At 35.0% G+C, this 26,841-nt stretch overlaps 1 protein-coding gene across 3 annotated transcripts in view; it reads left to right on the top strand.

Annotated features, from left to right (window-relative positions):
* The window catches only part of LOC148952162 (trafficking protein particle complex subunit 11-like), a 249,466-nt gene that overhangs the window by 63,336 nt on the left and 159,289 nt on the right, over nt 1-26,841 (top strand). For all 3 annotated transcript variants that reach the window (XM_089089622.1, XM_089089620.1, XM_089089619.1), the window contains 5 exons: nt 26-204; nt 10,347-10,521; nt 21,419-21,540; nt 22,719-22,951; nt 23,640-23,785. In XM_089089622.1, coding sequence (XP_088945748.1) covers nt 26-204; nt 10,347-10,521; nt 21,419-21,540; nt 22,719-22,951; nt 23,640-23,785 — 855 coding nt within the window. The remainder of the gene's footprint in view (nt 1-25; nt 205-10,346; nt 10,522-21,418; nt 21,541-22,718; nt 22,952-23,639; nt 23,786-26,841) is intronic.

The raw sequence follows: 26,841 nt of genomic DNA, 5'->3' as shown, positions 1-26,841 counted from the left end.
TAATTAATATAATGTCTACGTTTAGGGCAAACAGCCGTTGCCTGAAGAAGGGACTAATGAAAGCGCATCTTCAGTTTGGGAATCAAAGAGCTGTGTTGCAACAATTGCCTTGAACACGGTAGCTTCACTCATAGATGTAAGAGCTGTATTCCAAAAGAACGTCTATTCTTGTGAGGAAGATGTTATTGTCGAAGTGTATCTCAGGTATCAAGTAGCATTACTAGTGTTTCTTTTTGTTTGTTCTTTCTTATCTGATCAAATGGCCATAGCCCGGGTATTTCTTTTAGGATATACCTGCGAAACTTAAAATATATTTGTATTCAACTTTAGTTTTCGTGTGCAGCATTACCATAATTAATGTCACTGTATTCTAGTTATCATAGGTAGTGCAATAGTGCTGCCTAAATTTCTGAATAAGGCGTAATGAAGGATTTGTCGTAAAAACTTCGAACGGGGCTCATACGATTGGAAATTTAAAGTTCTAAGGCCCTTTTAAGAGTCAAAAGTGATTGGAGGGTAATACGCCCCTCTCCCCCACCCCATGATTTCCCCAAGCACATTCTATGAAAATTTCGAAATATCCATTTTCTTCAGCATAGTTGAAAGGTCAAGTAATTATGTCTTTGGATATGACAACCCCCCAAAACTCTCAAGAGACAAGGGCTGTAATTTATAATAGTTGCCTATTATTAACATCATAAGGTTTTTATGGAAGGAGTGGTCGTATAAACTTTGGAGGGGGCTCATTTGAGTGGAGATCTGAAGTTCTAGTGCCGTTTTTAAGAGTCAAAAGTGATCGGAGGGCAACTAGCCACCCACTTCCTCTTTTCCCCAAATGCATCCGATAGAAATTTTGAAATAGCCATTTTGTTCCAAAAATAATCCAAAGATCATATAACAAGGCCTTCGGGAAGCCTGGGGTCAAGGTTTGTAAGCTATACCCCAGGGACATATAAAGATTTTACGGAAGGGGTGGTCGTATAAACTCTAGAGGAGGTTTATTTGATCGGAAATTGAAATATAAACGTATGTTTTGTTAACTGATTAGTAAAGTCAATGATAATGTCAACCCAACCAAAAATTTTCCGAAATTTATGATGATGATGAACATAAATCCCTTTGATATAAGCCCTTCTCTTTTATGCAACACGGAAAGACTTCGGTTCTTATCAACCTCTCAATTTGGACTCAAACACTACTATTGGCAACAAATATTTTGGTTTCATGCCTAAATATGTAAATGTCTTTTCCTCGAGCTAAAAAAAAAACTCGAGTTAAAATATCCTCGAGTTTCCTCGAGTTAAAATATCCTCGAGTAAAGTAAAAACATCTTTTTATTTAAACTTCTTACGCGTAACCCCGATAAAAAAAAATATATCAAAATTAATCAGAGGCAACCCTATAGCGTTGCCTATAGTAAAGGCCATACGGCTCCAATGTTTTATTATTATTTATTAAATTTTTTTTTTCCCAGAAGCACTTCATATGGAAGGGGTCATCGTAGAAACTTCAAAGGGGGCTCATTCGATTGGAAATCGAGAGTTCTAGTGCCCTTTTTAATAGTCGATAGTGATTGGAGGGCACCTACCCCCCTCCCCCCACGCCCACCATTCCCCCAAACACATCCAATCAAAATTTTTGAGACAGCCATTTTGTTCAGAGTAGTTGATATCCAGATAGAAAATATGTTTTTGAGGAAGACACTCCCCCACAACCCTCAGGGCATGGATGTTAAGTTTTGCCCTGGGGGCATATAAGGTTTTTATAGAAGGTGTTGTCGTAGAAACTTCAAAACAGGCTCATTCGATTGGAAATTCAAAGGGCTAGTGTCCTTTTTAATAGTCGAAAATGATTGGAGGGCAACTAGCCCCCCCCCCATGCTCATCATCCCCCAAACACATCCAATCAAAATTTTGAGATAGCCATTCTGTTCAGTGTAGTTGATTTCCAGACAGAAAATATGTTTTTGAGGAGGACACTCCCACACAACCCTCAGGGCAGAGTTTTAAATTTTGCCCTGGGGGCATATAAGGTTTTTATAAAAGGCGTTGTCGTAGAAACTTCAAAAAAGGCTCATTCGATTGGAAATTAAAAGCGGCTAGTGCCCTTTTTAATAGTCGAAAGTGATTGGAGGGTAAAGAGGCCCCCCCGCCATGCCCATCATTCCCCCAAACATCCAATCAAAATTTTGAGATAGCCATTTTGATCAGCGTAGTTGATTCCCACATAGAAAATATTTTTTTGAGAAGGATACTCCCTCACAGCCCTCAGGGCAAGGGTTTTAAAATATGCCGTGGGGGCATATGAGGTTTTTATAGAAGGCGTTGTCGTAGAAACTTCAAAAAAGGCTCATTCGATAGGAAATTCAAAGGGCTAGTGCCCTTTTTCATAGTCGAAAGTTATTGGAGGGCAACTCACGCCCACCTTTTCCCCAAACACATCCAATCAAAATTTTGAGATAGCCATTTTATTAAACGTAGTTTTAAGTTCTGGAAATTAGATCTTTGAGGATGACAACTCCCCCACAGCCCTCAAAGCAAGAGTTGTAAGTTTTGCCCTGGGGGCTTGTAAGGTTTTGTATAGATAATGTTGTCGTAGAAACTTCAGAAAGGGCTCATTCGATTGGAATTTAAATGGCTAGTTCCCTTTTTAATAGTCGAAAGTGATTCTAAGGCAACTCACACCCCTTCCACGCCCACCATTTCCCCAAGCACATCCAATCAAAGTTTTGATATAGCCATTTTGTATAACGTAGTTGAAAGTTCTGGAAATTATATGTTTGAGCAGGACACTCCCCCCACAGTCTTCAGGGGCAAGGGTTATAAGTTGTGCCTTGGGGGCATATATAGTTCTTATGGAAGGAATGCTCATATAAACTTCAGAGAGGGCTCATTTGATTGGAAATTGAAAGTTCTAGTTCACTTTTTAAGCTTCAAAAGGTATTGGAGGGTAACCTGCTTCCCCCCCTCCAAACCCTTTTTTCCCAAATTCATCCAATAAAAATTTTAAGATAGCTATTCTGTTAAAAATAGTTCAAAGATCATATAATAAAAATTCCGGTGTCGACACAACCCACCAGGACCCGGGGGCAGAAGTTGTAAGTTATGCCCTGGGGGCATATATGGATCTTATGGAAGGAATGTTCGTATTTACTTCAAAGAGGGCTCATTTGAATGGAAATTGAAAGTTCTCGTTCAATTTTTAAGAGCCAAAAGCGATTGAAGGGCACCTAGCCCCCCCCCCCCCCTCCACGCCCTTTTTTCCTCAAACCCATCCGAAAAGAACTTTGAGATAGCTTTTTTTTTAAATAATTCAAAGACCATATAACGAAAACTCAGGGGTCAACACAGCCCCCAGGGCCCGAGGGCAGGTGTTGTAAGTTATGCCCTGGGGGAATATATGGTTCTTATTGAAGGGATGCTCGTAAAAAATCCAGAGATGGTTCATTTGGTTGTAAATTGAAAGTTCTAGTTCAGTTTTTAACAGTCAAAAGACTGTACCCACCCCCCTCACGCCCCTTTTTTCCCAAATGCATCCAATAAAATTTTGAGATAGCCATTAGGCTAAAAATTGCTGAAAAGTCAGATAACAAAAACTCAAGTGTCGTCACGACCCCCCAGGGCCCGGGGGCAGGCGTCGTAAGTTATGCCCTGGGGTATATATGGTTCTTATGAAAGGGATGCGCGTATAAACTTCAGAGAGAGCTCATTTGATTGGAAATTGAAAGTTCGAACTCACTTTTAATAGACAAAAGAGATCCGAAGGCAGCTTGCCCCCCCCCCCTCACGCCTTCTTTTTCCAAACCCATCTGATAAAAATTTTAGAGAGACATTTTGTTAAAATAGTTCAAAGGTCGGATGAGATAAACTTTGGTGTCAATACAACACCCCAAGACCCAGAGGAAGGCGTTCTAAGTTCTGCCGTAAAAGTATGTCTGGTTCTTAGGAAGGGGGTGCTCGAATAGTCTTCATACGGGGTTACTTCTATTGGAAATGGAAATTTCTAGTTTAAGTTTTAAGATTCAAGAGATTTAAGGGCAACTAGCCCCCCCCCCCCGCTGGTCTTTTTCCCCAAACCCATCCGCTACAAATTTTGAGATTTTTGAACTTTTTTGGAAATTGTTCAAAAATTAGATAACAAAAACTCCCCCCAGGGCCCGGGGGATAGTCGTTGTAAGTATTGTCCTGGGGCGTATATGGTTCTTATGAAAGCAGGGTTCGGACTCGCCTATAAAATCAAATAAATTCCTATATTTTAGTGCACTCCTATAAAATGCCTATATTTTGGCTAAAATCCTATTATTCCTATATTTTCGGCTGAAGAGCACCAAGAAGTGCGACAAGTGATGACCTGTATAGGAAGATTATGTCAGCCATTGAACTGTTCATGAGTTTCACAAACTCAAGAACAGCAGAACTGTTTATGAGTTTCACCCAACTGTTCCAGAAAGAAGAGCCTCTCATTCATGTTCTGCACTCAGAGATCAAAAGACTAGTTGTGACGCTTTGCGGACGGGCATTTACTCCAGATTTCGTGACCGATACTGAAAATTTCTCACCAGAAATGTTGAACCTTGCTGAAAAATTTGCAGAACAGCCCATAGTTTCAGAAAATGTGGAACGAGCTTTCGGTGAGCAAGCAACGCTGAAAGACAATGCCATTTTCTATGTCAATGTGCGAAAACATTTTGTTTGTGGGTATTCGCCATATTTTGAACAAATGTATTCTGGAAAATGATGGTTTTCTAGAGCCTTTATGCTGTTTGAGTCCGATCAACATGAAGGATTCAAGAAGAATTGCAGACATAGCGGTTGTGGCACGCGAGATTGCGACTGGAGTAAGCTTAGACGTCGCCCAGGCTGACTGGCTGCTTTTGCGAACGGAAACTGGACCCCGTGAGGACATTACTCGGATCGATCATTTTTGGAGCCATTATTTTAGACTGGTGAATGAGTGCGGGGACAGCAAGTACCCGGAACTTACCAAGCTTATCAAAGCGGCGCTGACGTTATCGCATGGCAGCACAGATATTGAGCGTGGGTTCTTGCGTTCTGGTAGGATTCTCGGTGAAGACCAGGCCTTGCTGTCTGAACGCGTTCTGGATGCGAGACTCATGGTATATGACACGTTGAGGCTTTATAGAGGAAAACCAGAACGGTTTGTTATTATAAAAGAGCTGTTGAATCTTGCACGTTCCGCACGGTCTCGGTATCAACAATATCTGGATGAAAAGAAAAAAGAAGAGCTATCCAAGAAGGAGAAAGCAGCTTTCGAAGAGGACAGCAAGTGGAAGTTGCAGGAGGTCCACGACTAAAAGCAAGAAATAGAAGACCTGGAAAGCAAAAGGAAAAAACTTAGAGCATCAGAGGAAGAAAAGAGAACAGTAGCAGATACTCTACTTCAGGAAGCGACCGACAGAATGAAGAAGGCTGCCGAGTCCAAGAGTTCCATAGACATTGCCCTAGCTGTTTCTTTGCTCGAAGGAGCTGTGAAGTCCAGAACAAGTGAAAGAGAGTAGATGGTGGAATCTGCGAGAATGGAGCAGTCTCTTGCAAAGAGAAAAACTGACCTCATATCGAAATTGATGCCCAAGAAGCAGCAAGAGTGATCCCAAATATTTTACCTGTATCAGTCAATCGTTGGCACAGTATGTGTATCTGATTTTTTAATGTTTTTTACTATTTGTATATATTTTTTTTGAAATAAAAAAAATAAATAAATGCAAAAACTCGGGAAATGACGAATTTATGTGACCAGGCATCCCACGCCATCTACCACAGATCTGATCCCGAGGACTTCCGAATCCTATATTTGGCCTATATGTGGGCCCGGGAAATCCTGTAAAAATAGGACAGAGCCTATAATTTGAAACGATCCGACCTGTCCGAACCCTGTGAAAGGGATGCTCGTATAAACTTCAGAGTGGGCTCATTTGATTGGAAATTGAAAGTTCTAGTTCAATTTTTATGAGTCAAAGTATATTCGGCGGCAAGCAGCCCCCCCCCCCCACACACACACATCCCTTTTTCCCCGAGCCCATCCGATAATTTTTCCATAATAGCCATTTCATTAAAAAATAGTTCAAAGGTCAGATAAGAAAAATTCCTGTGTCGACACACCCCCCCGGGCCCGGAGGCAGGCGTTATGAGTAATGCTCTAGGGGCATATATAGTTCTTATGGAAGGGATGCTCGCATAAACTTCGGAGAGGGTTCATTTGATTGGAAATTGAAAGTTCTTGTTCACTTTTTAAGAGTCAAAAGAGATCGGAGGGCAACTAGCCCCCCCCCTCCACGCCCTAAATGCATCAGATAATAATTTTGAGGTAGCCATTTCGTTAAAAAAAAAGTTGAAAGGTCAGATAACGAAAACTCCGGGGTCGATACATGTTGTACAAACATTATATATTTGTAATATAATTCGTTTGATAACTAATTAATCATTAGTTATAATAATTATATATACTAATTAATCATAAGTTATACCCGGGGGGGGGGGGTATATAGCTGTTTAGGAAGGAATTCTCGTATAAACTTCAGAGAGGGCTCGTTTGATTGGAAATTGGAAGTTGTAGTTCAGTTTTTAAGAGCAAAAGTGATCGAAGGGTAACTAGCCTCTCCCTCACGCCCTTTTTCCCCCAAATACATCAGATAAAAATTTTTAGGTAACCATTTTGTTAAAGAAAAATCAAGGGTCAGATAACAAAAACTCCGGGGTCGACACATGTTGTACAAACATAATATGTGTAGTATAATTCGTTTTATAACTAATTAATAATTTGAAACAAATAAGTTATTTAAAATCAGTTAATTAATACAAATGTAGAGCATTGAACTATGGCAATCTTCAGAAAATATTGAAAAAGTAGTCAATGAAAAACATTCACGCCAAACCTTATTTCGTTTCAGACGGATGAATAAACCCGTCAGTTAAAAATTTGAGGTGACTATTTTGTTAAAAATAGTTCAACCATCAGATATTAAAACTCCAGGATCGACACAACCCCCCAGGGCCCAGAGACAGGCGTTGTGAGTTATACTCTGGGGATATATATGGTTATAGAAGGGATACTCGTATAAACTTCAGAGAGGGCTCATTTGATTGAAAATAAAAAGTTCTAGTTCACTTTTAAAGAATCAAAAGAGACCGAAGCTTAATAAGTCCCCCCCCCCCACACGCCCTTTCTCCCCAAACCCATACGATAAAAATTTTGAGATATCCATTTTGTTAAAAATAGTTCAAACATCAGGTAATAAAAAATTAGAGGTTGACAAAAACCCATTTTTTTACTATGATATTGTTATTATGATACCAGTTTTTTCATTTTGATTAACATTTGACTTTTTTTTTTTAATTTGATTTTGAATTGAGGAAATTTTAAAAAATTGAAGTTTTTTTCTACCACGAACGAAAGAAAATTAATTACAGAAAACTTTCCGAAACATAAGTCTTTCAAAGAAAAGTAAAGGCTATTTTAAACTTAAGCTCAGCATATACAAATACCTTTTAAAATTCAAACTCAAAACGACCAGAAATTACTATTAAAGAATAAAGGAAACCCAAAACGAACAGAAATTAAATAAACAATCATAGCTAAAACATACTACAAGTAATAATATAAATGAATTAATAGATCTTAAAGCAAGTAATGCTTAGGTGGAATATTAATATCAAGATTGAAACGAAAAAAAAATTTCCCATTGAAGTATAAATGAAACTTAAGACGAACAGAAGTAAAACAAACAATCAGTGCAAAGAAACCTACAATAGACATTAATGTACATGAATCAACAAATTTTAAAACGAGCGAAAATTAAATTGATTATGCAAATCAATCTTGAAATGAACAAAAATCACTACAAACAAGAGTTTTGGTATGACCTCCTTCTCTCAATGTAAAAGTCTAAAACCTACTGTGTCATTGGCACTTTACTGAAAACTATATGCGTCTTGAACAGTCTTGGAAAGTATAAACAACATCAAATTGAATATTTGAAGTATAATGATATTAATTGTTGAAAGATCCATCAGTTCCAAAATGTATTTCACAGTAATTTTATTTTTATTTTCAATGCTGTAAGAACTGGAAAAGAATATATTGTAATATCATTCGTTTTCAGTTAAGCGCCAATGATGCAGTAGGCTTTTGGTTTTTATTTACAGTTAGTTAAGGAGGCAGTATCCAAACACTTGTTGGTAGTGAAACTATATTCGTCTTTAACAACTTTAATATTAGATGTATACTGATATTAATTGCTGAAAGCTCATCAGTTCAAAATGTTACTATAATTTTAATGTTTATTTCCAATATTAAGTACAAAAGAAAATATTTGTCATAAAATTGGTTTTCAGCAAAGCGCCAATGACGCAGTAGGTCTTAGACATCTACAGTGAGAGAAGGAGGTCATACCCAAACTCTTGGTTGTAGTGATTTTTCTTCGTTTTAAGCTTGATTTGCATATTCAATTTAAGTTTTACTCGTTTTAAGATTTAATTATTAATTTACATTAATATCTATTGTATGTTTGTTTGTATTGATTTTTTATTTAATTTCTGCTTGTTTGTAGTTTCATTTATACTTCAATAGGAACATTTTTTTTCGTTTTAAGCTTGATTTTCATACTCAATCTAAGCATTACTCACTTTAAGATCTATTTATTCATTTATATTATTACTTGTTGTTTGTTTTTGCTATGATTGTTTATTTAATTTCTGTTCGTTTTGGGTTTCATTTATTCTTTAATAGTAATTTCTGGTCGTTTTTAGTTTGAATTTTAACATGTATTTTTATCTGGTTATCTTAATTTTAAAATGGCCATTACTTTTCTTTGAAAAAAATAATTTTTGGAAAGTTTTTCTAATTAATTAAAATAAAGACCCTTCGGAGCTTATAGATAATTGATTTAGTTCTGTGATTCACCTTAAACTTCGTAACAGTCCAAGGCATCTGTGAATTATTTTTATTTATCAAACATTACATGATGATGTGGAAGATTAAATGGGGGCTTTTATAAGTCTAATTAAAAATTCAGTAATAGTTGAAGTTCTATTCGTTATTAATAGATTTTTATTTTATTTCAGTTGTAAAATTATTTATTCGTTGGCTAACTTTTATCTTTTTTTGAAGTGAAACAATAACATTTTGTAGCTTAATAAGACAGTTTTATATATTTCTGAAATTTGATAAGAATTAAAAAGGAAACTGAGATAAGTTAGTTCTTAATACACAATTTTGACTTTTTAGCTCTTAGCTTTATGGCTATATAGCTCTTAACGAAAATATTGTTTAGACCCATATTGTTAGACCCAGAAGCGGCTAAGGGGTGTGCATAGCGAAAGAAAAAGGGAAAAGTCCCAGAAATTAAATTTTTGGTAATATTTAAACTCCTGTTTTCTCAGTCTAAATAATAGAAAACTCCTTAAAGTACTTATCTCAGAAATTATTCTTGATATACAAAAAAGTTGTTGTTCGGGAATCGGTGTGCGAAATATAGTTAAAATTAGTCTGTTATGTTAGGTACCAAAACTTTATATAAGCCGTTAATGTCTGCTTACTCTGTCTTTCTTTCTTTCTTTTTTCTTTTTTCGTTGGATTGTCTTTTAACAATATGTTTCAGAAAATATTATTGCTTTCTACTTTCAATCCAAATTCGAACATTTTCGGCACTTTTTTGTAACATTTCGTGCATCTACGATTTTTCTATATATTTTCTTCTGCTTTTACGGATGTATAGCAAAGACTAATCAAAGAGCTTTAGATAACTCTTTTGAAAGGGCCGCAAAAAGTATCCTCCCCCCCCAAAAAAAATTAAATTATCAATCAATTTCCGAGCCATGAGACAAAACATGGTAATCTAATCAAAACTACGTACAACAATTCGGAACCATTTTATTTAAGCTACTCACCGTGCAATTAAAAATGCTAAAATGGCTTCAGTCTTCAATTACCCGTCGTGTAACGTCGCACTATCTTCTTCAGAGCAAGAGATTTGAAATGGGCTGGGATTCACCGGCATAGGCAAATACTATTGGTAAATTTATTCTATTTTGTGGGTGTGTGTGTTTTTGGAGCAAAATTGGCCATTCCTTCACTTGTTTGTCTATAAACCAGGATAGGATCAAATTTCTTTATTCCTAAAATGGTATGAAGAATGCATATAACCCCAGATCATGGAGATGGTCAATATACATAGACTCTTTGCCTGAAAATTAGCAGGAATCAGTTTACTAACTTCATAAGAAAGATAAAACTAAGGCTGTATGCTGAATCTTGGAGAAAATTTTAACTCAATCAGTCTAGTTTATGAATATAGGCTATAAGACTTACTTGTGGTTTCATTTTTGCAGGAATTTAACTTTCATTCCGTTAACAGTTTCACGAGTGGCTGTTACTTTGTCAAATCCTATGTACTCAGAAATTTGTCAAACGAGTGAGCCTGTCGTGATAAATACTGGTCAAAAGGAAGTCAGATTAACGTTTTTAATCCATTGTAGTCCAGCAGATGTTGGTATTGGGTTTTCAGTAAGTATTTGCTTAATTTTTTAATTAGGTTTACTTTCTCAGTCTGTATTCGTTTTTTTTCTTTTTTTATCTTAGAACATATTTTTGTTTTATTTCCCAGTAAAAAAAAAACAACAAAAAAACTTGGATTCCAGTTTTGTTGCCAGGTTTAATTCAGAGGCAGGAGCCAGTAGCTGATGTATTTCTGAAAATTTTCAAAATATGGTAAATTTTTAATAGAGGACTGTATAATTTGTTGCTGTTTTATTAGTGCTGGTAATAGCGGTACTGTATCACAGCTTTGGATAATGGGAAACAATGGTGTAATCCACTCTATGACGTTCGTGATTAGATATCTGACAATTTTTGAAATCCCAAATGTCTCCTTGTGGACCAAGTGTAAACTATTTTGTGACATGCTACAATAATAGTAACCGAAGGTTGACACTTCACTAAAATGAAATTCGGTATTTTATCGGTAGAAAAGTACTATTAGATGATAAGATGTACTATCTTCAAGAAAAAAAAAAAAAAAAAAAAAAAAAAAAAAAAAAAAACGTGTTCTTCTGGACGGAAAACATCGGAGGCCGCTATATACCAGTCTGCTCATTATGCTAAACCATTCTTTAATTCTTTCTTCTCGTCAGAAAATTTTTGCTGACCTCAGTCCATGAATGTACTGCTGTTCTTGAAGGCCAAAACCATAACAGCTTTTTCAAGAATTTGGTCAGAGTTTCGTAACCAGAGAACTGGCAACAGTTATCCTACTCAGCAGGTGTCTAAATCGCTTAAAATATAAGGAAGGGTTAATCTCCCATGCACTCTTACCGATTTTTTTTTCTCTAAGAAAGGGGTCAGTGAAAGAGCACCTAAGCATTATGTTCTACGGATTTCAGGACATGTTAAATAAAAAAAAGGAGGGTGAGCCATTAAATGCATATTACTCCAGGGAAATACCCCTGCCCGCTCCTTCCAACTCTTTACAGGTAGGATACGAGTGTGCTTTTATTTCAGGCCGAAAACAATTAAGCAGGGAGAGGGAGCTGATTTTTCCTCTGAATCAGTATTGAAGGCTCAGTAGAAGTAAATTATTGTAGATGAGGAGATATTTACGGCTAACCTTCCCCCGCCCCTCTCTTTTGTCTTGATATGAAAGACCTTTCACGATAAGTTGGAAAATTTGGGCCTAGGAAAGCTTTTTCTGAGGTTTTAGACGCTCCCTCTTTCCCCCAAAAAAGATCCACTAAACATCCCTCCAATAGATGGTGTGCAATTATTCAGTAAAGAATAATGTTAGTGTTACTACCAACATCATCTGTAATAATCGTTAATTTTTGAACGAAAGGTATATTTAGGGCTGAGAAAAGTCTGTATATATCTGCTCGATAATTATGCATTTATTGGGGATCAGAAATTTCCTTTTGTTGAACTTTCCTTCCAGTCGGTCCAAAATTTTCGTGTTTTGGCCTAAAATGGTAGAAACTTTCACCACTGAGAAAAAAAAGCTCAACCATGACTTAGCAGTAGTATTAGTAGTAGCATTAGAAGTAGTAGTAGTAGTAATAGTAGTTTGCATATAGAACGTTTTGGTCCGTTCAAGATCCTCCTCAACATGCATAGAAAGTGTCAGCTTAAAACTCAAAGCTCTTCCTGAGATATTATTGCTATTACGCCCTTTTAATAACCCCCGTTCGCCCGTTCACTATTCTTTTCAACATTCCCTAAAAGTTTCACTATGCTACCCGTTAATTTTTGAACGGAAGGTATTTTTAGGGCTGAGAAAAGTCTGTATATATCTGCTCGATAATTATGCATTGATTGGGGATCAGAAATTTCCTTTTGTTGAACTCTCCTTCCAGTCGGTCCAAAATTTTCGTGTTTTGGCCTAAAATGGTAGAAATTTTCACCACTGAGAAAAAAAAAGCTCAACCATGACTTAGCAGTAGTATTAGTAGTAGCATTAGAAGTAGTAGTAGTAGTAGTAGTTTGCATATAGAACCTTTTGGTCCGTTCAAGATCCTCCTCAACATGCATAGAAAGTGTCATAGAAAGTGTCAGAAAGTGTCATACATGCATAGAAAGCTTAAAACTCAAAGCTCTTCCTGAGATATTATTGCTATTACGCTCTTTTAATAACCCCCGTTCGCCCATTCACTATTCTTTTCAACATTCCCTAAAAGTTTCACTATGCTACCCTTAGCTTCAGTAGTCGTCGTAGTAGTAGTTGTTGCAGTGTTAGTAGTAGCAGTTGCAGTAGTAGCTCTAGTAGTAGTAGTAGTACCTGTCGTAGGAGTAGTAGTAGAAATATGCTTATTTTGCTTTTTGCCTAGTTCAACATTTTCCTTAATATGCTCTGAAAGTTTCATCTTAATACCCTAGACTATTCCTACTATGTTGCTGATACGGCATTTTGACAACCTGTATGCGCAGAGTGTGTTTTTATTTAGTTCAACATCCTCCTAAACATTCCCTGAAAGTTTCGCTTTTCTACCCTTATCATCAGTAGTAGTAGTTGTAGTACCAGTAGTAATAATAGCAGAAGTAGCTGCAGCAGTAGCTTAGCAGTATGCACAGAGTGTCTTTTGGTTAGTTCAACATCCCTCTCAATACGCCCTGAAAGTTTCAACTGAATACTCCAAGCTGTTCCTGAGAAATTGCTCACACATCCTTTTGGTAACCTGTTGATTTAGTTCAACATCTCCCTAAATGTTTCCTGAGAGTTTCACCTTAACACCTTTAGCCTTAGTAGAAGTAGTAGTTGTAGCAGTCGTAATAGTAGCAATAGCGGTTCGTCCATATAGTGCCTTTTGGTTAGTTCAACAACCTTCACAATATACCCTGAAGGTTTCAACTTAATACTCTTAGCTGTTCCTAAGATATTGCTTCTATGCCCTTTTGAAAGCCTGTATGCATATAGTTTGTTATGATTTAGTTGAAACTCTCTTTAAATATTCCATGAAAATTTCATCTTAATACCATTAGCCTCACTAGTAGTATTATGTAGTAGTATTATGCACATACTGCCTTTTGGTTAGTTCAAAATTTGCCTCGACTTACCCTGAAAGTTTTTAACTTAATAATCTAAGGAGTTCCTGAGATATTAAGGGTACATCCTTTTGACAATCTCAAGTGCTCATAGTGAGTTTGGCTTTAGTTGAACATCCCCCTAACCATTCCCTGAAAGCTTCACCTCATGACCTTTAGCTTCAGTAGTACCAATATTTTCTGTGTCAGTAGAAGTAGTATCAGTAGCAGTATGCACATAACATTTTTTTTCGATATCCCCCTAAACACACGCCGAAAGATTTAACTTATTTCCGTGAACATTTCCTATCGCATTGCTGATACGTGCTTTTGACAACCTGCATGCACATAGTGTGTTTTGGTTTAGTTCAACACTGTTTCAACTTTCACTGAAATTTTTGACTTGATACCCGTAGCTTTGGAAGCAATATTAGTGGTAGATAAAACGTAAAAAAAGGCAAAGAATACGGTATTGGACTTTAAAGTCCAGGCCTTTCTTTCTGCTATTCTTATATATTTTTCAAGTATTTCAATCAGAACTGTGCCAAGACTTAAAAGAATAAGGGGTAACATAGCGAAGGCAGATAAACCTGAAGCACTAAATATAAATTTAGATACTAAGAAAGTATTACTAACATTTCCATAATATTTACAATTGCTACGATAAACAAATAATTGTTGCTATAATAATTCTTCAATTTATATTAAGGAATAAAATTTAGATAAAATTCTGGGGATCCACTCCCCTGAATCTCTGTTTAATATACTCTAGACATAAATGTCCACAATTGACATCACTTAAATTTTTATTGGAATAGAATGATAAGCAATTGGTTTATTTGAAGTCTTTAAAAAATGTACTATTTCATTTCCTTGTGGAATACCCAACGAATCAAAGAATTCTACAAATTGATATTTAGGATCATTGAAATAACGAGTCCAATGAGTTCCAGGTGATCCACTTAAATCATAATTAATTATACCGCGTTCTTTTTTATTGATTTTGTTTGGTAAGGTATCATAGGCAGCGCAGTCGCGCTGCCTAAGTAAAGAACGATGTTGGCACAATGTATTATTGTTTTTTTTTCATACCAGGGCACTTCATATCGAAGGAGTTGTCGTAGAAACTTCGACTAGGGCTCATTCGATTCGAATTGGAGTGGCTAGTGCCCTTTTTAGTAGTCGAAAGTGATTGGAAGGCAACTAACACGCCTTCCACGCCCACCATTTCCCCAAACACACCCAATCAAAATTTTGAGATAGCCATTTTGTTCAGCGTAGTTGATTTCCAGATAGAAAATAGGTTTTTGAGGAGGATACTCCCCCACAACCCTCAGGGCACTAGCCCTGATACACCTCTAAAGTAAGGAATGTGGTTTAATTCAGCAGTTATATTAATATTTATTAAGGATATCATTTGAGTTTTTCTTTTTTACGCACTTCTTGTTTTTTGGATAAGGGGGTGAAACTGCGGTATCAACAAGTTTTTTAGGTCCTCCACGTCTTTTAAGTACTTCAACGTTTTCAACAAGTTTTTTAGGTCTTGCAACTTTCTTAGGAACCTCAACGTTTCCCATTCCAACGATTTTCCGTGTCCCAGGAAGTCTTAAAGCTCCACCGATTTTCCCAAGTAATTTTATCAACAATTTTTTTTTCCTGCATACGCTCCTAAGGCTGCAGCACCACTTGTTACAGCAGCTTTTCCAAGCGCAAGAGCTAAAGGTATTAAAAACGGAAAAATTCTCCATTTTGAACCAGCTGTTTGTACGAAACATCAATATCACATCCTTTATTTTCTTTCTTAAATTTTTCTATATTATTCACTTGCCTTTGGCTTAAAAGAAATTGAAAAGGTTCTCTATCATTTTTTTCTGCAGTGACTTACACGAGTTTGACATTTTCGTTTTGCCTTAAAGCATTCTTTTTTTCCTTTTTAAAAGGGGATAGATAAATTGTATACTCAATAAAATTTGCCATTTATGAATCAGTTATTATATATTGTAAAAACCTAATATGATTTATTTTATTTCAACCTTCCTTTCATTCTCTTTTGAAATGATTCATCGGGATCTTTTCAAATGTATTTATTATAACATTTTCTATATTGTCTAAACGTCCAGATAACTGCATAAATTCCTTCGAGTATACCAATAGTGTTGAAGAATAACTGCATCTGCACCATTTTTTGGGTTTGCAACATTTCAAATTCTTCTATTTTCTGCACTAATATCTTCTTTTGTTACTTTTAAGGTATTTTTTGCTAATAATCCTTTATCCTCAACTCTAGTCAATATATGGTCAGGTGATTGATAAATTTTAGAATAGGCCTATTTGCTAATATCTTCGCTTAATTTCAGTATATTTAGGACACAGTTTATAGAATTATCTATTTCTATAAACTGTGATTTAGGATTTTTTTTTTCAATAATTTCTTGTTTTAAATCGTTTAATGTTGCAATATTAACTACATCTGTACCGTTTTCTGGGTTTACAATATTTTCAATTCTCCTGGTTTCCACATTTACATCTTCTTTTGTTATTTTAAAGTGTTTTTTTTTTTACTAATAATCCTTCACCATCGACTCTAGTCAACATATTATGAGGTAATTGGTAAATTTCAGTTAATCTATTAATATCCTTACTTAAATCTTGATTTATAAGAATTTATTGGTTACCAGTTTCACCCGTGAAATTGTTTAAAACAATTTTCACATTTTGTAAAGTAATAACATCATTGTCTAATTTTGCATCACCTAAAATAATTAAGCGCTTACGATGTAAATCAAGATTATCATTATCATCGAGTAATCTAGTTTCGCTGCTATCTTTACTGGTTTATTTCCTAAACTCCCAAATTTATTCATTTATTATGCAAATAAATTGATTAAACAATTTTATTATTTCGAAATCGTATGTCAAAGTTCTTTCTGTATTTTAAAGATTCTTCATTTGTTTTCAGATCAACAAGTAAAAAATCCACGACCCTTTGTAGCATGATTACAATAGTTAAGAAATTTATCTTTTTTAAGTCAGATGCATGATTCTGTCTGATTCTATTGATTTCGCTTGGATTAGAATATTTTAAAAATGCAAAATAATTACAATTTAATCGTATGATTTTAGGGGTATCAAAATAGCTTTGAGAAATATATACTATCGATGCAATTCATGTTCTACCTCTCATAAACAAATATTCAATGTTTTTCTGATCCTTTTCTGTTACAAAATCGTCAAAGATAACTAAATTCGTATAATTAGGGTCTAAGTCATCTAATTCTATGATATTGTTTTTATCATTACTTGCAAACAATATATTCTGTCCTTTTTTCTTCTAAACAGTTTATAGTTTGAATTGGGTCTTGATATTTGTCTTCTTCGAGATGTTTAGCATATAAATAAATTTTATTGAAATATAAAAATCAAATATTAAGTTTAAAAGTAAATTGGTTTTTACCACTACCCGAATTTTCGCAAATCAATAATCGAAGAGGCCATTGAGGTGCTATTGAATGTTTATTGTACGATTGATTATTCGAAGGTTTAAAGTCGTACACTTTAATAGGCGCTACTATTTGATTCATTTACTTCATATAAAATTTTAATAGATAAGGTACTTAACCTTACGATTTCAACTACCTAACTAACCTAAATACCTAACTAACTAACCTAACTACCTAACTAACTTAGCTACCTAACTAACTTAACTTCCTAACTTACTCAACTTCCTAACTAACTTAAATATATAACTAACTAACTTGATTATAGGATTTATTCCCCAGTGTACCGTGTTTACTTTATTTTTCAAAACCTTTCTTTTAGTGTGACTAGGGTCTAGAGCCTTTTTTATGTTTTTCTAAGAACATTCTATGTTTATTTGCTCTTAAGGTATGCTGGGTTTCTGATAAGCTTTCCACTTTTTCCGAATAATACATCTTTATAATTCTGTAATGTTATTTTATCTTTGACGATGTTAGTTTTAATACCTTTTAATTTTTTCTTTGCTTTGGTTTCATTGTCACCCTCTTTTAAATAAGTGTATACTTTTGATCTTAAGCCTACAGACTCTGACATTATTGTTCCAGATAACTCATCGTTCATCATACCTATCACTTTTTTTTACTACAGGGAAGTTATAAAGGTTATCTTTTTTATAATCCGAAGTATCGAATTTTTCTTGAAGGTCAGCTTTAATATCTTCTTAAAAACCCTCTGTTTGAATATCATAAATAAAAGTATCCGTATCCATGTAGCATAAATCAATACTTTCATTATATTTTGGTATCATGTATTCATAATGAAATTCATACATCATTAATTTAGATAAAAAAAAAACAACAAAGATAGAAAAACCTCAATAAAAAACAACAAAACGAGACTGCAGCCAGTAGAAAGAAAAGATAAAAACTAAAACGACGCGGATATTTCGTCTGAATGTGAACGAGGCACAAAGATAAAAGAAACAAAGATAAAAAAACAAAATAAACTAAAAACAAAGAAAACCACCAGTAATATTAATAAAACACAATTGTCGCTACTGATCCGCAGTCTCGTTTTGTTGTTTTCATTGAGTTTTTTGTCTCTTTTATGTTTTTTGTCATTGATGGCCAGTTCGGTTTAAAATCTTTCATTAGCAATATAAATAACTAGAAAATAACTAGAGGATGTATGTAAAAATAAAGAATCGATAAAAGATGCTATCAGAACTAATAATAAGTATATAAGTAGTAGAGGTCGAGATTTGATTAATACGTCGATTACAGGTCGGGGATTAAAAATTTTAAAATAAACTTATTTTAATAAATTTCTTCTCTATATAAATGGAGGTTAAAGTTGTTGCTCCTTATTGGCAAATATTCGAAAAACTTATTGTTGATGATTCGACAACGAAATATGAGTTCATATAAATTAAAGAAACAAATGATAATGTTTCAGAATTATCTAATTTTAACTTTATTACAAAAGATTTAGAATCTTGGATCCTTCCCGGTGATAGCAGTATTCATGCAAAAATAAAAATAAACATTAGCTGATGGGAAGAATATGAGTCCTGAAGATATGGCTACTTTAACAAATTATGGGTTTAATTTGTTTAGAAATGCTGAATATACCATTAATGGTAAAGCAATTCAATCTATTGATTATGTTGGTATATCAACAACCATTACAAATCAATTAGAATTCCCTGGTGATTATTCAAGAAGCACAGCCACAAATATGTTCTGGTATAAACATAAAACGCAAACAATTGCTTCATTTACACAAGATAGTGAGTTTGTAAGTACTTTTAAAGCTGCTGCAAAAGCAGGTGAAAATCCAACAATTAAAACAAAGAAAAATGATGAATTTAATACCGGTCTATTAAGAAGATATAATAAAACAAAAGAAAGTCGCGTAGTTAGCATTAGATCCCAGTGCCGCGCCGATAAGTGAAGGACGGCGGCGCGCCGCCGATGTTTTTTTCGCGTCGCTGCCGGTGATATGTCGGCGGCGCGCCGCCGGCGCGATCAATATTTACCGCAAACATCAATGTTTTCATCAATCTTTCTTAAATCTCAGCTAGAATTTACAACAGATTCGGGACTATTCATGAGTTAAAAACTTCGCAAGTTGCTGGCTGGACGCTGGTCTTCTTCGTTATTCATCAAGAGAAGTAGCAATCTGGTAGAAATGAAATGGCTGTGGTGTTTCAGAACCCTTACATAATAGTGAAATTAATAGGCAATAGATTTGCCGTGCGCTATTCAATAACATCCATGGAATCTGACTAAAAGGGACCATACACAGAAGTCAAATTAGGCCAGTAGCCTATGAGAAATCCAAAAATAACCAGACAATGAACAAGTCCCAATGGAGGGCCCTGGGTATACCAAAATATGTCTATGGTTTCCCATAGAATTTGATATCATTGTCTTCCGTCTCCGCTTTAAATGAAAAAAATAATTAGCTTTTTGGCATCCCTGCTTTAAATTTTTTAAAAAATGAGGTATTATCATTTAAAAATGATAGCCCCTATCCCCCTGCCACCTATAGGCAATAACATAAAATTTTTTTATAAATCATATTTTTGGGATCATTTCCGTTTCAATCTTCAATTCCCCAACCTTGTACATAGTCTATAGCTAAATTTTGTCTCAATAGAAGGTTTTTTTTTTTGGGGGGGGGATTTTCCGAAAAAAGATTGTATTTTCTTTAATCTGTCAGACGTTCAATAATGTGTATTAAATATTAAGAAAATGTATCTAAAAATAGCAAAAGAAAACGAAATTCTACAAAATTACAATTCAGATGTTGCAACAATCTGTTGACTATCAATTTCAAAATCCAACTGAACCTGTATAGTGTATGCGTTCCGTTCAACTTAAAAATAAAATTCTTGGCTACGAATAACGTAAGAATCTTGTAGCAATTTGGGAAACTGCATTTGATTTCAGATATACTATTTCGAGCATCTAGTAACATACTGTTTTGATCTACTCCTGCCTCTCCCCAAGTAAAAACTTGAGATCCACTTGACCCCTTCCAACACTGGAGGTAAAAGGTTACTGAAGGGAGATTGATTGCTCTCAAAACACTTTTGGAAGTCCATTAAAACCTCGAATTTCTACTTGCATGAGTTCCCTCCCTGGTTCCCATGATCACACTTCCATGAGATGGGGCAAGAGAAATAAAGTTTTTTGTCCTCTTTTTGGAACGTTTTTTTTCTGTTTATCCTCCTGTGTTGGGGTTCCCTCAGCCCAAGTACTTCAGGATATACATTTTACGGGAAAAAGAAAAGTTTTTTGACCTTTTTTGGGCCCCATTCTTTGGGAAGATGGGGTCTATACCCGGGAATTTTTGTCAGTAATTTCCTCGTGGCTCGAGGACATAGAGTTGTAAGTTTTAGACAGACAAGGAATAAAACGTCGTTTGGCCCAGTTCTGGGCCCCTACCCCCTCTCCCATCTCAAAAAATATTTTAGCCTTTTAACCCAGAGAACATCCCTGAAAGTTTCAAGCCAATCGCACATCTGACATGGAACAAGTCCCCCTTTTTCATATTCAGCCCATGTTTAAAACAATTAGTCATTCACATTAATTACGACCTTTCCATAGGCCCTACGGGGTCCCATAATCCTTGGTGACATATATGTTGAATCATGTGACTCTTTTCAACAAATTACTATCTCAAAATTTTGCTTGAATGTCTTTTGGGTTACGCGGCCGCCGGTATTCGAGAACGACCCAAGAGGCTGCTATCCACTCTTTAAGAGACCGTCGACTCTTTAAAAGGCACTAGATCATTCACTTTCTCGAAGCAAAGAGTTGAGACCTGACACAAAAAGTTTAGCATGATTACAAATGTCTAATGAAACTTCACGAGACTGCGCCCATAAAAACAACCATGATTTGCAACTCTCTTAGCCTAACCTATTTTTAATTTATTTTTAATGTCAGATGCAGTTTTCTGCCTCAGAGCCACCTGAGACTAGGAATACGGGGTGTAGCAAAAAAAAGGCAATTTAAATCCCCCATACGTAACGTAAACGACAAATATTCACATTTAGCGATATTTAGAGATAAACCCGTTTTTTCGAAAGAGGAACTTGCCTTGTTAATACTCTGTACTAAACCAACTTTAGACCGACTAATAAGTAACAAATCGTCGGCGTATCCATAAATGGCTCTTTACTTAGGCACAACTTCTGTGCTGCCTCAGTTTTTGAAGATTTTTCAGGTATGTGCCATTCGAAGCAGCTTGGCAAAGTGACTGGACGTGAAGAACTCCTGGATTAAATGTTACCACCTATTTCACATATAAAGTGTGGGTACGAGGGTCGCGAATAGCTCTGCCGTATTTTATTTCAATTCAATTTTATAACGGCTTAAATGTGTGAGTTAAATCCTTTTTCTTTTAGATTCTTTCTGTATCTACGTTTATGGGAAACTTGAGTGGTCGCTATGTTCTTTTTCATAGTGAAGGTTTCCAAGCTGAAGAATTTAGCCCCTTGAAAATTAGCCCTGAGCTAAACGCTCCAAGGTATGCATTTTGTCTGTAAAATCTTTGTAGGTAATCGGTTTTACTCTGTTCGCTGCGTAAATTTTTGATATTAAGAAAACAGAATTCAATTTGAGATGTTAACTTAAATAAAAAGTGTGTCCTTGTTGAACAATTCTGTAGCTGTTGGAAGGCTAGAAGTGGTAATAGGTACCTGATAGGGTATGCCATCTATATCTTCGGAGGCTCTAATTGTTTCTCTTTAATGCAAGGTCGTCTCTAACTTGGAGCTGCTTACAATATCGCAGAAGACTTGGAGTGAAGGCTATTAAGTTTATTCCAAGCTGGTTTGTACAAAACTATGCAAAAGCTCTGAATGGAAAGACAAACAAAGTGCAGTCGATACAAAACGTCGAAGACTGTCCTTCGATAATAATTAAAAGAAAATATGTATAAATAGCTCCTCCTCGGCCATTTGTGTTGCTAAGGGCATCCATAGATGTTTCGTGGGAATTAATTTAATTCCCAAATTAATTTAATTAATTTATCTATAAGCCCAGAAATAAATCTGGAAGTCTCAGCAATAAGTATACCGTCATCAGCCAACATCTCGTCGACTTTGAGATTATCTACGGCCTTCGTACATCTATAAAAGCTCTCCAAACTCCTCATGAGCTACGTGAATGTAGTAGGTTTCCTTATGGATTGGTCACCACAAAACGACATGTATTAGTTGCTTTACCCGTAATTTTCATGTGTGAAGGTTTTTTTTTTTTTTTTTTTTTTTTTTTTTTTTTTTTTTTTTTTTTTTTAGATAAGGCTGTTAAATTTCTTAGCTTTTAAGGTATTCATCCCAGCAACTCGCTAAAAAAAGAACAGAAATTACAAACAAAATCGTACGTTTCTTGAGCAGATGCATTAAATTGGTTTATCAAACTGTGGGTTTATGCTTTATCTGTTTTATTTAGTCTACTCTATACAGCAAAAAAAAAAAGAAAAAAAATCCCCAACGGAGAGCAGGGTGAGCAGGGGAGAGCAGGATGAAGTTGGGTGAAGTTGAGATTAACAAAACCACATTTATATCTTGCCATAATAGTGATGATAGCGAAAAAATGGTTATAGGGATTTCTTTAGATTTGTCTTTTACGCTTAGTGCGGAAGTACTTTCTTCATACTGTTTGTCTTTTTGTTGTGTTTTTTTTCTTTTCTTTTTTTTTCAGGCGACCATGGAATGCATATTATGTTGGAGAAGGGATGCCACAACCAACTGTAGAAATAAGACCCAGGAAGGCTAAAGTAGCATTAGAATTCAATCACGACCAGCCTGCCCTTAGTAAAGATTGGTATCATATTACTATTTGCTGTATTAACAATGAATCAGCTGACATTGAGTCAATTGAACTGTTTGTATCTTCTCACCTTGAGAAACAGCCAGTTGGGTACGATGTTAGAAGTAAGTTTTGTTTAAGTACTGTATAATCTTTGATTAGCATAAAAAAAGAAGAAAAAAATATAGAAGAAGCAGCAGAGTAATACACTTGAATGTCAGTTCCTGGTATTAAATTGACCCTATTACTGTTACAGTGAATTAAGAATGAGGTGTTAGTTTGAGTTGGTATTGTTAACTTTGGCCGAATAACGACATCAACCCTTTCTTGCTTAAAAATATTATTTGAGAATTTCTCGTTTTATAGCTGCGCATTTCAAAGCTTCCAAAATGGGTTGAACTAAACTTTGCCCTCTGGGAATATATTGATAATATTTTATAACCTGTTCACCAATTTCCACATTCTTTTTCAAGTAAACCGTTATAGTAATTCTTTGATCAACGGGAAGTAGATTATTAAAAAGTTTGCTTTTCGGATTTAAGACCTTTTGTCCCAAGGGGTGTGTTGGGTATCTTGAAGGAGAAGTTGTCCTTATTCTCATCCCAACATGTAAAGGTAAAACTCTATTTCAACTGAGCAATATGTTTTTGAACCTGAAAATATTCTTCTTTTTTTAAAACTCTATTTAAATAAAATGGTAATTTATGGTTGAACCACATAGATAACATGTAATAAATAATCTAGATGTAAGATGTCATAACTCATAATTCTATGGTTTTGCATCTAAAGCCTTTAAAACTTTCCGTTTTTCAGTTGCCTCCTCCTTGTCGTCCATTGAAGATTCTTTGTCTACGAAAGAAATCACTCTGAAGATTCCTATACTGAAGGCTAATTCAAAAAGCATAGCACACATATTCATTGAGTCTGCTATGGCTGGCAATATTACAGTGAATGCTAAGGTAAGTTAAGCTATAAACTATACTTAAAAAAGTGTATCTAGGTTTGTCTTCATTTAATATCCACTTTCCCTGGTCACTCTTCCTCTCTCTCTTTCTGTTACGCTCTTTCTCCCTCTTTTTCTCTCTATTCCTCGTTCCCTCCCTCCCTCTCTCTCTCTACTCACACACACACATATATGTCGAAATTCGTCAGTGAATGTCTGAAATTCCTTTCTCTCTGCTTGGATTCAATTATCTTTGCGAATCAGCTTTTTCAGTCTTATGCAAGCTTTGATTGTAAAAAGTTAAAGTTAGGTTATGTTAGGTTATAAACCTCAGAAATGGGTTAAAAACTTAACTTAACCCAACTTAACTTAACCTTTCATCATCAAACCTTGTACAAAACTGAAAAAGTTGACTGGCAACGCTGACTCTTTTTCTGTCTATCTACCTTTCTTTTTTCAAGAGATAAGATTCTCTGATCTTTCAGAAGTGGTTTTGAAGTATGGATATATTCTATTGAAATTTATTCTGTTCTACTTGTATATCAGTGAATTACTAAGCCGCGTACCTTGTTCCATTAATTCACATTACTTAGCTGTAAAGAAAAACCCACATTATGAATTCCCATTGTAAAGTTCCTTTTTTACACTACTCGGTAAGTTGTATGTAGCGGTGTTAAAGTGAGTATATTTGACCTAAGAAATAGAAAGGACTGTACTTATAACTGCTGCAACTTGTTTTATCCGCTAAAAGCGGGAACATACTAGAAGATTACACAACTAATATTAATACACTAAACTGGACTGTGGGGAAAATGACCAATGATTTAAAAACATTTGGGACCAACTTATGTTTAACTATCAAACTTTTTAGAATATTAATTGTATCTTCGTTTTAATATTGAAATAGATTCTAACGAATTTTGGCAAATATAAGAGACGCTTACAATATCTGAAATAACTTGCTCGTGTTGCACTCAAATCTGGGTCACAGTCATCAATTATCCTGATTTCCCATGGTAACTCCGCAAATCGATTGGATTTACCGAAGACTGATGAAACTAGTGGGATCTTGCTACTCCTGAAGAACTACAAAACTCAATACCACTTCAATTATACCAAGGTTTTCCTCTCAGCCATCCAGGAGCTCTTCCGGATGATATTTGAAGTTTGGGAAAAAGAACATGTACCAGTGAACTGGAGATGATCTATTATCATCTCTGTCTTTAAAAAACCAATAAGGCAGATTGCATACATGACAGATGAATCTCTAATTGATTTAGCAGCAAAATATTTGTTTTTATGCTGCTCAAGAAATTCTGAAACTCTTTTTACGGAACAACAGGACCTACAGGTCTCGGGAGGGGCTGCTCCGACTAGGTATTCAGCCCAAGACAGATTTGGAGCATACATTGAAACGCCAGAGAGAGAAAATCTGGGTGCTCGTTGACTTCATCACTGCTTTTGACTCAATAATCCTAAATTTGGGCTAATTTAATAATCTAAGCTTCTATTAATTTTTTCCAAGGGGTATCCTTTTCAATCGTACGAAAATCAGATAGCTATGAGTTAAACACAGCTGAGATCCTCAATCAGCTGCCAACTAAGACTATGGGTATTACATTTCGAAAAAATGAGTTTGGAAATGAGTTAGCTTGTATATACTTGTTTAGACAATCAAGATTTCTAATATCATGCAGAAAATTATCATTGTATAACAACAACTTCATAGATTGAAGAGCAAAAACATACTCACTCGATCTATAGCGAATCACACTGGCCTAAAGATGGCTTGGGGATTTAGCAAGCCCCCAGATTGTTTTCCTCTGGTTTTGCAGTGACAATATCTTACAATTTTGGTTACTGCTGAAAAACCAATTAGATCATTAAGCTGTTGTTGAATAAACAAAATATTAAAAGCAGTGGGTATTTGATAAATATATGGACATAATTTTGTATGCTTTGGATATTTAAGCGACACAAATTAAGTGGGGCCAATTGAGTCATGAATTATTAGTTGGTCTATGTTTACTTGTAACAACTTTTAGGAGTATAATAGGCTAAGCTTTGTTCAAGGGCCTCTATAGTTGACACATTTTGAGGTAGAATAGTAGTGTTTCTCCTTTTTAAATATATAATCTTTGTGGTAGTAAGAGAAGTTAGTTTTTAGGCACAATCGGACTTCAGGGGGTTTCGTGAAAGACTGTCGAGGCAACAATTAAAAGTTGAAAAGATAAATACGGGATAGATCTTGTAATTAGTTTAATTTTTAGTTCAAATCGCATCGAAGCAACGAGAAAAGAATCATAAACAAACGCAAGCTAACTGTATGATTTGTTGCCACTAGCATTATTTTGTAAAAGCAAAACAATTTTGTCATTACCCTACTAATGCCTTCAACGATTCCCTTACTAAATTTTGTTTCTCAGCTTCCATAGTCCTGGTTGAATTAATCTTAGCTTTCAGAATAAGCAAAAGCTGGGATACAAGGGACTTTCGTTGTTGGAATAATTACATAGGCTGGTTACTCCAACTTTCTCGAGTAACAATATATATATACATATATATATATATATATATATATATATATATATATATATATATATATATATATATATATATATATATATATATATATATATATATATATATACATATATATATATATATATATATATATATATATATATATATATATATATATATATATATATATATATATATATATATATATAAATCAGGGAAAAGTAGATTCGTATTAGAACCAAATCAAACAAAAATTAAAAAGAATTTTCAAGTCAAAAACCACAAATGATGCTCTAGTCTTCAGGTGGCGTGGGGGTGTGGTTAGGGTTCCGTTTTCAAAGATTTGTTACGCTTGTCTATGGATCAAGTGAATTAGTCGCCGTTATACATAATATTAGGAGTAATGAAAATGATTTGACAATGCAATGTGATAAGTGTGTTCTATGCACTAGGCTATGCATATGATACTTCCGGATTTTAGTACCTATTATAGATATTTCTTGGCTATCCATATCCAGATTGATATCTTGATCCAGAAAATAATCATCC

The sequence above is a fragment of the Artemia sp. Qi Xiang Cuo genome, chromosome 5 (genome assembly GCF_049724085.1).
Source record: "Artemia sp. Qi Xiang Cuo chromosome 5, ASM4972408v1, whole genome shotgun sequence".
In the NCBI taxonomy this organism is placed as follows: Eukaryota; Metazoa; Arthropoda; class Branchiopoda; order Anostraca; family Artemiidae; genus Artemia; species Artemia sp. Qi Xiang Cuo.
The sequence above is the reverse complement of the archived record's forward strand: the minus strand, read 5'-3'. Positions and strand labels throughout refer to the sequence as shown.